General features: G+C 44.2%; 1 protein-coding gene across 2 annotated transcripts in view; it reads right to left on the bottom strand.

Annotated features, from left to right (window-relative positions):
• Positions 1–12,072, bottom strand: part of LOC123639885 (protein O-mannosyl-transferase TMTC1) — a 255,121-nt gene extending 243,049 nt beyond the window's left edge. For both annotated transcript variants that reach the window (XM_045554096.1, XM_045554097.1), the window contains exon 1: positions 11,632–12,072. In XM_045554096.1, coding sequence (XP_045410052.1) covers positions 11,632–11,933 — 302 coding nt within the window. In that variant the 5' untranslated portion in view covers positions 11,934–12,072. The remainder of the gene's footprint in view (positions 1–11,631) is intronic.
• Positions 12,073–12,286: the final 214 nt, after the last annotated feature.

Here is a 12,286-nt window from a genome sequence, read left to right as displayed (position 1 = left end):
TGAAGTCTCACTAACGTAGGTTTGAAGAAATGGGAGATGCTCAGCCTAGACAAAGATGACAGACAGAAATGATACTAAGTTCTCCAGTGGAAAAGATCTTTACCATATTTATGGCTATATCCCCAGCATCCAGCACAATGCCTCATTCATGGTTGTCACACAGTATTTGGATAAATGAATAAATATACAAATGAATGAATAAAATACTAAAGCAATGCACTTACTCTAAGTAGCTTCCCAAGGAGAAACTAAGATCCAATAATGACGCTGCAAACAGGCTGCTCAAGGACCAGGTTTAGGAGGCAGATTGTTCTGTTTCACTTTTATATCTTTTTTTTTTAGTTTACCAATGTTTCAAAAAGAGGTGGTTTCAAATAAAAATTTCCGGTGTCTCTTGAAATATTAATATTAAAAGACCTGGCAGCCCTAGGCCTACATGGCTACAAGGAAATATCTGGGTGCCCATCTCAATAGACAAATGCTTATAATTTGCCATAGTCTCTGTCTATGCCTATCATATTCCTAACCTAAAGCTGTTCATTTATCATTATACACACATTGCTTTTCTTATGGTGAGGAGGAGAGTGGAATATTTCTTAAGCCTGTATTACTAGCACACATGGGCAATAAAAAGACAGTTAAAATGATGAAAGTACAAAGTACTAAGAGGCAGACTTCGGTCAAAAGAAAGAAGTAACACTTAAGCTAGCACATACTTAAACATTTAAAATGAGATCGAATGCTTGGATAACCAGAAATGCCCACGAAGAAGTACAATGACAGCCCACCTGAAATGCCATCTACAAAGAACAATCTCAGGTTTCACATCACCCTGAATGTACCTCCGTGAAGGCATTTAACCAATTTTTTAAAATTCATTAACTATATTCCTCAAAATTGTTAGCATTTTTCATACACTGTAAGAAACTAATTTCTTTTCATCATTATATCCATCTCACTCAGCATATGATAGATTCTACCCAAACATTTACTGAATGAACAAATAAATTTACATTAAGTTGCAAGTTGGAAAGGATCATCTTCCCCTTTCAACTCTAAGAATCTCTAATTTTATTTGGTTTAGCCTTCATTTCTCACTTAAAACTATGCCAAGCAGTAAGTAAGGAAACAATTTTTTTTTTCCAGAAATAATCTTAATAGCCATCTCTGACTGTCTGAAAACCTTCCAGAGTTTGGCAAATAGGAACACAAATTGCCCCTTCTCTATCTGAACTCCCTCTGCCTTCTTGTAAAAAAGAACGGTCAGGGCCAGAAAGGGGGGGCCAGGAGCTCACAGCAATCAGATAAGCTGGGTTGCAGCACTGCCATATCCGTTCTGAGGAAAGGTCACAGGGTCACACAATCTGGCACCAAAGTGGGGGAGGGGGTGGCAAGAAGGGAAAAGAAAGGGTCATTTCCCGCCCCTCTGTTCCCCCACTCTTACCTCCTGAGCTTACAATAAAGTTTATCAACGATAACAGGCTATATCCCTGAAAGAGAAATTTATACTAGAACATACTAGGGTCCTTCCTCAAAAGGACCCCGACTCTAGTTCAATCAAACAGCTCTACTGCAAGGAATTGGTGTAGGTCTAAAACCTGGGGCAGAGGTCATGAGTCTCCATTGTAGTGACTCAATCTTGGTTCCTGGTCCTGAACATGGACTTTTCCTGGAAAACAGATCAAGCAACATTTTAGAGAGCTGCCCATCTATTCCAATCCTAGGGACAACATGGTTAATTAGCTACCACCAATGAGCCCTGCAGGCCAAAACATTCTGATTACCATTGTGTCCCTGCCGCCTGCCATAGTGAACACACCCACACTGTCTCTGCAGCTATGCTCTGCCACTTGGCCTCTGGTACTCCAGCACCGCATCACCCCACTGAAGTCAGAGAGCCCACCTCGATGGCAGCATCTCCCACATCACACCTGGCCTACAGAGGAGAGCCATGGCAGGGCTTCTCAAAGTTGCAGATGCTCCCTCAATAACATGATTCTCAATCCCTCAGTGAAGGGAAAGTCATCTGGCCCTTGCTGGGAATATAGTGAAGGGGAGGGAGGGTGTATGCAGGCAGCATGCAATAAATGCATCCCAACATTCCTATCTCAATCAGCCTTTGGGTTCCTTTCTCTACATTATGCCAGAAAGATTTTGGCATCTGAACCTCATTAAACATGCCCCCCCCCCAATAAGTTCCAGTGATTCCCGAGCTGCTTAATCACTGGGTATGTTAGCTACAATTGCTGATTCCCTGAGCCCATCCCAATGTATTCTAAGTCAAGTCAATCTGATATGGGGTATAGAGATCTGCCCTACAAAACCCAAGAGATTCAAGGCAGGAGATACTCAGAACAACGAGACAAAGTTCTGAAAGCTTAAGGGAAGGCTACATAGGGTTGTCGAGCTTACCAGAAAGCCCCAGTTTTCTCAGTGGTAACAACACACATTCTTTTCCAATATGAACTACAAACCAGTAAAAAGAAAAAATTAAATGTACCCCTTTATCGTTTGTTTCTGGTGTCTCCAATGATGGGTTCTCCAGTGCCTTCCTGGTGGGGTTCCACAGCCCAATACTAAACACACAGCACATGCTCCTGTCTTCCTCTACTGCCATGCATCTTCTTTTTCTCCACCTCCTGCCATCATTACAGCCCTCGAATGCCTGTAAGTGGTTTCCGTAGTCTTCTTGGATCATTCAACCAATAAATAACAACATCTGGTTCTTCTCATTTTTCCTCTAAGGCAAATCCCTTTGGCCCTCAATCATTTAGGTTGCTCTTCTTCTGCATTCCCTCCAGTACCAGAAATAAATCAGCAAATCATCATCACTTAAAGTATCTGAAGTACCAAACAGCGTAATTCACAGGCACCAACGCAAAGACAGTGCAGAGGGGAGATCAGCATGCTGAGGCAAAAACAAAACTCATGGTTGTGATCCGAGCTCAGCGTGTCACATCCCCACCTAACTATAAGGAAGCTGCCCCATAGGAGGGCCATCTATTGTCATTATTGTCACTTTAGTACTCTGAGTAACAACTGGACCAAAGAAAGGGTGAGAAAACTGAGGACAGGAAGATCAGAAACCCTATCTGGAAGGCAGTAGGTCCCACAAGAAAATCCTCAAAAAGAGAATCAGCAAATAATAAAAATTATAAATTATAACAGACCAAAGTCAAGAATCTTAGTTTTAACTGTAACTGAACTGTCAATATTGAGCAATTTTTTTTTCCTTTTAGACGTGTGTGTTTGGTGGACTACTTGGGTGCAATGCAAACCTGACACCAACTACCCAGAGCTAACACAGACTTCACAGGTTGAGGGCAAAGTTCTCCACGATAACCCCCACAACTTTAGACATCAACCGCAAATTTAAGGGTCCCCAGGCCTCTTGCTCTTCTGACCAACTGGCTACAAAATCGAGACTTCCCACAACTCTCTCAGGTTTGATAATTCACTGGAACAATTTAGGAAATTCAGGAAATCACTATACTTGTGACTACAGTTTTATTATAAATGATATAAATCAGGACCAAAGGAAAAGACCCATGGGACAAAGTCATTGAGGGTTGTAAACACAAATGTTCTGTGTCTTTAGGACATTCCACCCTCCCAGCACATCAGTGTATGCTTACCTACCAGGGAAGTTCAAGCAAGCTTTGGTGTCCAGAGTTTTTATTGGGGTTTCATTGTGTATGCATGATTGCCTGAACCACTGGCCACACGAATGAACTCAATCTCCAGCCCCTCTCCCCTCCTAGGAGGTTGGGAGCTCGGGCTGATATCACATGGGTCAAAGCCCCAACCTTCTAATCATATGATTGGTCTTTCCAGCATGGCCAGCCCCCATCCTGAAACCCTGGGGGCTCACCATGAGTCACCTCCACCTTAGCAAAAAAAAAAAAAAAAACAACTCAAGTGTGGTAGCAGGAGTCTACCATGAATAATAGAGAAACTGCTATCACTTAAGAAATTCCATGGGTTTAGAAGCTCCCTCCCAGGAACCCCAAGACAAAGACCTCTTTATTATACAATACTGGGGAAGAAAAAGTCACCATCATGCTAATTCCTTTGACAAAGTATTTTCATGTCCTTGTACTCTATTTGATCCAACAGGAAATGATATTTCATGTCTACCTCATGGGGAAAAAAATGGCCATTCCTTATAGTAACGAAGGCACTGACACAGATGAATTTTAGGCCTCTGAGAGCAGGACATGGAGAGAACCCCCTGTAATTCTGGGATTTGCTCAGAAGGCACAGTTGCTGTCCCTATCCTTGAACTTTGCAGCATCCACCAACCATTTATGCTTCAGTGCCCCTCGGTCCCAGCAGGTTACAATCAGAGATACCATCATCCTTTTCAGCACCAAAGCTGCCCTTTAACCTTCCAGTAAGCAGAACCCACTGGTATCCTGTTGAGTGTGTCCAAGGAAATTCCCAACCTGCCTCTACTTTTCTCTTTGAAAGTGAAAGAAAAAGGGTAAATTAGTCAAGAAGTAAAACAAGCAGACTTGAAATTTCTCTACATCATAAATGTACAGCCCTACCTTAATATTTGCCTGAAAAAGGTGAGCTTAGCAAAATTGATTTATGCATTCTTTTAAAAATGTATTTATTTTTCTAATTGATATTCATTCTTTCTTTAAACAGGAATTCCTGCACCCCTACTTTGCAAGCCAGGCAATGTTCTAAATGTTAGAGACATATCTCCTGGAGCTTACACTGTAGTGAGGGGAGACAAAAACTAACAATGAAAAATGATGCCAGGTAGCAATGAGGGATACTAAGGCAAAGCAGGGTAAGAAAGGAAGAGTGAGACATGGAGGAGTCACTGCTTCTTTAGATCAGGTGGCCAGGGAAGACTTCCATGAGGAAGCGACATCTGAGCACAGACTGAAAGTGGTGAGTGAGCAAGCTGTGCACAGATCTGAAGAGAGCATTCAGGAAGAAGAACTAACATGGTCAAGGCCCTCAGTAGCAGCGTGTTTGGCCTGTGCAAAGGACCAGGGAATGCTGGTGTAGAGATGCTGACGCGGAGAATGAGGAGGAGACTGGTAGACTAGAGGTCAGAGAGGTAGCCAGGCGTCAGATCAAACAGGACTTGGTAGAACAGAAACCCTACCTTATCACTTGGGAAAGGAGCACTGTCATTATTTTGGTTTGACCAAGCATTCCTCACCCCTCTTTTTAAGTGGGATGACTAAATGCTCAAAGTTAAGGAAAATATAAATGTAGTTCCAAAAAAAGAAAAGACATTTGTTGATAAAAATAGACTGCTTTAGAAGGTGACTTCCCAGCCTTCATTCAGGGACTCACCTATAAAAACCCTCATGATCCAAAAATATATTCCTCTCATTTTCCATCCCTCCCACACCACCAGACTGTAGTCTACAGTATATCTTCCATCTGAGGCATATCCTACCAGATTATCATCACAACCTCCTTTTGGGGTTTCAAAGGTAACCTTAACATGGATGTAGCATAATTTTCAAAGGCTTTTTTTGCATTTTTCTTTATAAAACCTTTATGGCCTCCAATCATATTTTTCCTTGGCTATTTCCATCATTGAACATCCTAAACAATCTAGTCAAACGACCTAGACAATCTTTACTTCTTTCCTATGACAGTCTTACAAAACAAACTTACCAGCCTTGTAGCAACAGACTATTTCAAAATGAAACCTCACAGAGGTCAAATCCAAAGGAACAGAACCAAAAGGAACATGTCACTATTTCTTTTCGGTTTGGGGCACGGAGGCTGGTGCTTACTTTCATGGTTGGCATACCATTTGTGACTAAAAGATGCAAACTGCTGCAAAAAACTCTCTCAAGATCAAACATTAAAATGCTGCAAATTCTTACAGCTGTACATATTAAGATATTCTATTTTTTAGCTCTGACATTTTAAACCACCCACTTTCACTCTCATGGTTTATATTACCATCAGAAGCCTTAATGAAATAAAACTTTATAGCACATATGATCGAATAGCCTACACACAGACAGGGAGAATCAAGAGTTTAAAGGCCTTTAATTTGCCTTAGTTTCTCCATCTTTAACATTAAAAAAGCATTCATTCTTTCTTGCTGGAGTAGATTTCCACTTGCTTACTGAATGGAATGGCACTGCTAACCATTCAGCAAAAGCTTCTTCCCAAGAGGAGTGAGGGAGGATAAAATTAAAAAGCTAAGTACCTTTTAAATCAATCACAGCCATTCTTCAAGGAGGGGGTTATGGGAGTCATGGGGTTTGGTTCTCTGTCAATTCAGTGTCTATAGAGTAGCTTAATGCATTCCTTCGGATTTCAGAGTTACAAACAGGTCATGGCCCACTGAAGGATAAAGAAGCAAAATTGTAAAACGTTACTGCTGCAGATTCAGGGATGGTTTCATTGTACTCTACCAGGGTCCAAAAGTATTCCTGCATGCACTTGAGCATGATCTTATGAAAAGAATTAGATTTGATCCGAAACAGAAATTCATTAGAATTCTAAATTCATTTCAAGGAACACAAAGAAATGTCCATCTGTATCAGTTAGGGTTTGACTAGAAAAGCAGAACCACCAGGAGAGATTCAGAGGAAGGGATTTACTATAGGGGTATGGCCTTTTTCACGATTGTGGGAGCTTAAATAACTGATGTTAAGTCTGATATTTGTGTGTCTGAAACAGAAGTCCAAAGCCAGAGCCGCCATTCTGGAAGGGAGGATGAACAGACTTAAAGCAGGGGAAGGCAAGGAGGAGCAGCAACCCACAAGGATGAGCTGGAATACATGACTGTTTCCCACTGCCTCTAAGGCTCCAACTTTAATCATGAAAGTCCCTTGCAAAAAAGTGGGCACTCTTCTCCACAGAGCTGCACACACACCAGCACCATGATTCCAAGTATCTGAAGGAGGAGATCTGGACAGCTCTGGAGGAGCTGCAGGCCTGGCTGCTGTTGTAAACCCACAGCAGATTCACTAGCATTTCTGTGACGACATGGCCCACCAGCACCAAAACCTACACACCTTCTGAGTGTGATCATGGCCACTTCCAGTCTACCTTTCAAATCTCACAGAAATTTCTCTGGTGGCCAGGTCTAACATAGACCATCCTGCAAAGGGAATTCTAGGAAACATAGTTCCAACTTAGCTAAAGTGACATACTACAAAGCCACCACCCCTTGGTAAGCTGCCCTCATGTTCCATTGTCCAGGCCCCCAAAACTGGTAAAAATAGATGCTCTAATAACCTCTTTCCCCATTTCAACTTTAGGTTCTTTATTATTTGAGAAAAATTGTGATTAGTATCTTTATTACCTAAGCAAGCCCTTTATTATTTATTAGTACATAATCAAGTACCTTTATAGCAAAAAGCATTATGCATGTATCAATTATATTTATCCTTACAGAAATTTCTAGCTCTAAGTGTGTGTGACATACATTCAACGAATCAAAGATAAAAAGCTTATTTTTAATAAAAGAATAGGTTTGAGTTTTATACTTGGAAAGACTGTGAGAAAGACAAAAAGACAAGCTACAGAGTGGGAGAAAGTATTTGCCAACTATATATCTGACAAAAGATATGTACCTAGAATAGATAAAGAACTTCAAAACTCAACATTAAAAAAAAATTCACTTAGGAAATGAACAAAAATCACAAAGGCACATTTACCAAAAAGGATATACAGAGGGTAAATAGGCATATGAAAAGATGTTTAATATCAAAAGCGATTAGGGAAATGAAAATTAAAACCACTATGAGATACCACTATACACTTATCAGCTTGGTTACAACAAAAAATAGCAACAATATGAAGTGCTAGCAAGGATGCAGAGAAACTGGATTACTCACACCCTGCTGGTAGGAATGTCTGGGAAACAGTTTGGCAGCTTCATAAAAAACTAAACATGCAACCACCATATGACCCACCAATTGCACTCCTGGGCATTGATCCCAGAGACATAAAAATGTATGTTCGTACAAAAGCCTGTAAATGAATTTTTATAGCAGCTTTATTTATAAGAGCTAAAAACTGGAAGCAACCCAGATGTCCTCAGTAGGGGAATGGTTGAAACAAACTGTGGTATATCCATACAATGGAATACTACTCAGCAATAGAAAGGAACAAACTATTGATACACTCGACAACATGAATGAAGCTCCAGAGACATGCTGAGTAGGAAAAAAAGCCAGTCTCAGTAGGTTAAATGTTGTACCATTCCATTTACATAACTGCTGAAATGACAAGATTATAGAGATGGAGACTAGATTAGTGGTTGTTAGGGATGAGGATAGGGGGATTATGGACTAGGTAGCTGTTATGGATTAGGTGTGTATAGTTGTGTTGGGGAAGCAGGAGGGATCCTCGCAATGGAACTGTTCTGTATCTTGACCGCGGTGATGGTCTCAGAAATCTACACATGACGAAACTGCACAGAACTAAATACACACTTACCAAAATAAATAAATTTTTAAAGTACATGTACAACTGGTGAAATCTAAATAAAACTTATAGATTGTACCAATGTCAATTTCCTAGTTGCAATAATGTACTATAGTTATGTAAGATGCTAGTATTACATAAGGGGGAAATAGATAACGGGTAGAAGGGATTTCTATATTATTACTTACAACTGCACGGGAATATTCAGTTGACTCAATATAAAGAGTTTTTTAATGGGTTTGAAATCTCAAATATTTTTGCTCAAACAAGCATAATTTAAAATACAATTAAAATGGTTTGTACATATTTGAAGGACCACTTGAATTGTGTTTTCACTATCGAAAATAAAAATTGGCCAGGTGCAGTGGCTCATGCCTATAGTACCAGCAATTCAGGAGGCCAAGGTGGGAGGATCATTTGAGGCCAGGAATTCAAGACTAGCCTAGGCAATATAGCAAGACCCCATCTCTACAAAAACTTTTAAAAATTTCGGCCGGGCGCGGTGGCTCACGCCTGTAATCCTAGCTCTGGGAGGCCGAGGCGGGTGGATCGCTCGAGGTCAGGAGTTCGAGACCAGCCTGAGCAAGAGTGAGACCCCGTCTCTACTAAAAATAGAAAGAAATTATCTGGCCAACTAAAAATATATATACAAAAAATTAGCCGGGCATGGTGGCGCATGCCTGTAGTCCCAGCTACTCGGGAGGCTGAGGCAGTAGGATCGCTTGAGCCCAGGAGTCTGAGGTTGCTGTGAGCTAGGCTGATGCCACGGCACTCACTCTAGCCCGGGCAACAGAGCGAAACTCTGTCTCAAAAAAAAAAAAAAAAAATTAGCCAGGCATGGTGGTACATGCCTGTAGTCCCAGTTACTCCACAGGCTGAGGCAGGAGGATCAACAGAGCCCAGGAGTTCAAGGTTACTGTGAGCTATGATCATGCCACTGCACTCCAGCCTAGGCAACAGAGCAAGACCCCATCTCTAAAATCAATAAATATAAAAGTCATAAAGATATAATCTATGTAAAATAACCCAATGCTTGGTTCATACTGAACAGTTAAGAAAATGTGATTTCCAGTCCCTCTTTGCAGTATCCTTTACAGATATGTGGGTCTAAAGTCATCAATGTCCTCCAACCTTATACTATTACACTAGAAGATGCAGTTTCACTCCAGATGACTGCAGAGAATGCTGTCCAGTCTTACTTAAATCAATGCATGTGAGCACAGAAAGAGTAATTAACATTCTTTTTCTGAAAAGGATCCTTTCTCTTTCCAATTAGTGCTATATAGCTCTCTAGATGTGCAACTCAATCTTCTCAAAAAAAGTATATCTTTCATAGACAGTAACAGAAAATACACAAAGAGCAACGCATCTTACATACCAAGTTGCTTTTTTACAATCAATGACTACAAGTGAAGAGTTCTTCTGTCCCCTCCCCACGCCCAACTCTCCTTCTCCTTCTCACTGGCCCTTATTCTGCCAACTCTTGCTAATTTTCCTCTTCCTCAGTGGTCTTGCCTCCTCATCTATTCCCTTCCTCCACCCCTCTCTCCTCTGCCCACCCCCATCTCCAGAATGAATTAAAAAACATTTTAGAAAGTCAAGAAATGAAAACAGTCTTCCCTACCCTTTAGCAAGTAGGCACAGGCATTTGACCCTGACCTTTTTAAATGGAAAACGCTTAGACCAGTGACCAGGATGGTCTCCATGGCTACTGTAACTCCAGCACACCTCATGTTGTAAGCATCCACACCTTAAATTAACCAACAATCCTCACTATAAGAAATGAAAAAGCAGATCAATCTAGAAGTGAAATGATTATATCATGCCATATAAAGAAATTGTAAGAAACATCTGAGAAACTGACGGTACTGAGCAACTCACTCAGCTGAGGTTATCTTTCCATAGAAAACCAGAACCAACTTTCCAAATTGACAAATGGCTATAAGATTAAATATTCTCTTCACAGTCAAATGTGTAATTTTCTCACCCTCCTAAAACCAATAAACTTTCAGTGGAAGAATTAAGTCAAAAGCCCATGAATTGTTGCCAATTGGTATGGTTTCCTTTTCTAAGTCATCAGAGCCACCTGTCAAGAGACCTAGGCCTCCCGGCCAGAGCAGGTTTTTCAAGCTGCCAACCCAGTCTCAAAGGATCATTACCATAAACACAGGTTCCTATTACACCAGTTGGAAAAGGCTTAAAACGCCAATAATATCAAACCAATGTATTTCTACAGTTTTGTCCGTTGCATTAAAATAAGCTTAAATGCTGAGCCACATGATAAGGGGTTGAGTCAAGCTCATGATGCAGGAGATAGCAGTTCCCTCAAACGAGCCCTTCTCTCTTTTCCTCCGAACCTAGCTCTCTTTGTAAATTCAAGAAAATACTCCACCCTACAAAAACCTGGCGTGTTCTCGGCTCCCTCTACACTTATTCACAAGAGAAATGCTGAATCATGACTCCGAGGTTGTAAAAGAAAAACTATTTCGGCTAGGACCCCAGGATCCCCGGAGAATCCCACGCTTCTGCGTTCCCTCGCTTTGCACCTTCGCAAGTCTAGATCCGGAGCGGCGTGACGGACTGGACAGGCTCGGGAGCAGCCCAGGGTGCAGGGCGGGTGTTAGGGGGGCGGGGGGTGTCTTCTGCTCACTCGCCTGCTCCTCCCCAAAACCCACGCTGCCCTGGCAGCTCAAGGTTCCCGCCTCGTCTCCTCTGAATGCCACCCCTAAAGGGCCGATAGACTCATCCGCAAAGCTGTCCAACAGCCTCCGAGAAATTCTCAATTTAGAAGCATCGCCACCACCGCCACCCCTCCGAAACCTACTGGGTCCGCGCTACTCTCACTTGGTCACCATCCGGCAGGGGTCAGGGGTGCGGAGGCGGTTCCACCAGCCGGCTCCCAGCCCTGCCCCAGGAGGGAGAAGCCCGCCGAGAGCACAGACACTTGAGAAACTCGGTCGCAACTCCCCAGTCCTCGCCTCCGGAACGGCTCCGAGACGCCAGATCAGCGGGGCCCTGGGCCCGGGAGCGGAGTGCGCCGGACAGCCCGGAGAAAGAGGGAGGCGTGGAGGGAAAGGGCGGCAAAAAGAAACGTCCCCCAAGCCACTCCTAACTCTGGCAACTTCTCCCAGCCCCGGGGCGAAGCAGGGGTGCGATGGAGGGTAAGGGGCGGCAGCGTCAGCGAGCGCGAGGCGAGGGACTCACTTGAAGGTGAGGACGCAGAGCGGCCGGTAGGACTTGTGGCTGGTGTTCTCGGCCATGCCCTTGCCCCAGAAGTCGTTGGTGAAGATGCCCCAGCGGAGCGGGGCGCCCGGCCGCACGTCGGGGTTGTTCACGATCGCCCACACGTCGTCGTGCACGAACTCGCCCTGCAGGGAGCGGCCGTAGCACAGGCAGCTTGCCCCGGCCAGCAGCGCCGCGGCTCCGGCCGGCGCGAGCCCGCAGTCCCGGCGCCGGGAGGGCGCGCGGTCCCCGCCGCCGCCTCGGGCAGACGTGGTCACCACCATCGCGCCGCCGCCGCCGCTGCCCTGGCCTCTCCCGGGTGTCTGGCATCCTCCCCCGCCGGGGACCCGGAGGCGCGCGGCGGATGCCCAGAGGTGGGCTCGGGCATGGTGCGGCGGCAGCTGGACCCGCCGCGGGCGCCCCGCGCTCCGCCGCCGCCGGAGCCGCGGAGTTGGCCCAGCTGCAAATAAACAGCAGTCCCCCCGCCTCCCCCGGCCATCGCCACCTCCTCTGCCCCACTGCGCATGCCCGCTCGCTCTCGCCTCCACCCCCCCCCCCATTCCCGGGACCCGGGCCGGTTCCCCCCTCCCCGGTACCCCCGCCCCCGCCCGCCTCGCGCCCTTGTGCCCGGCAGAGG

Source organism: Lemur catta, chromosome 6 (assembly GCF_020740605.2).
Source record: "Lemur catta isolate mLemCat1 chromosome 6, mLemCat1.pri, whole genome shotgun sequence".
NCBI classification, from domain to species: Eukaryota; Metazoa; Chordata; class Mammalia; order Primates; family Lemuridae; genus Lemur; species Lemur catta.
Note: the sequence above shows the minus strand (reverse complement) of the source record. Positions and strands in the feature narration are given on the sequence as shown.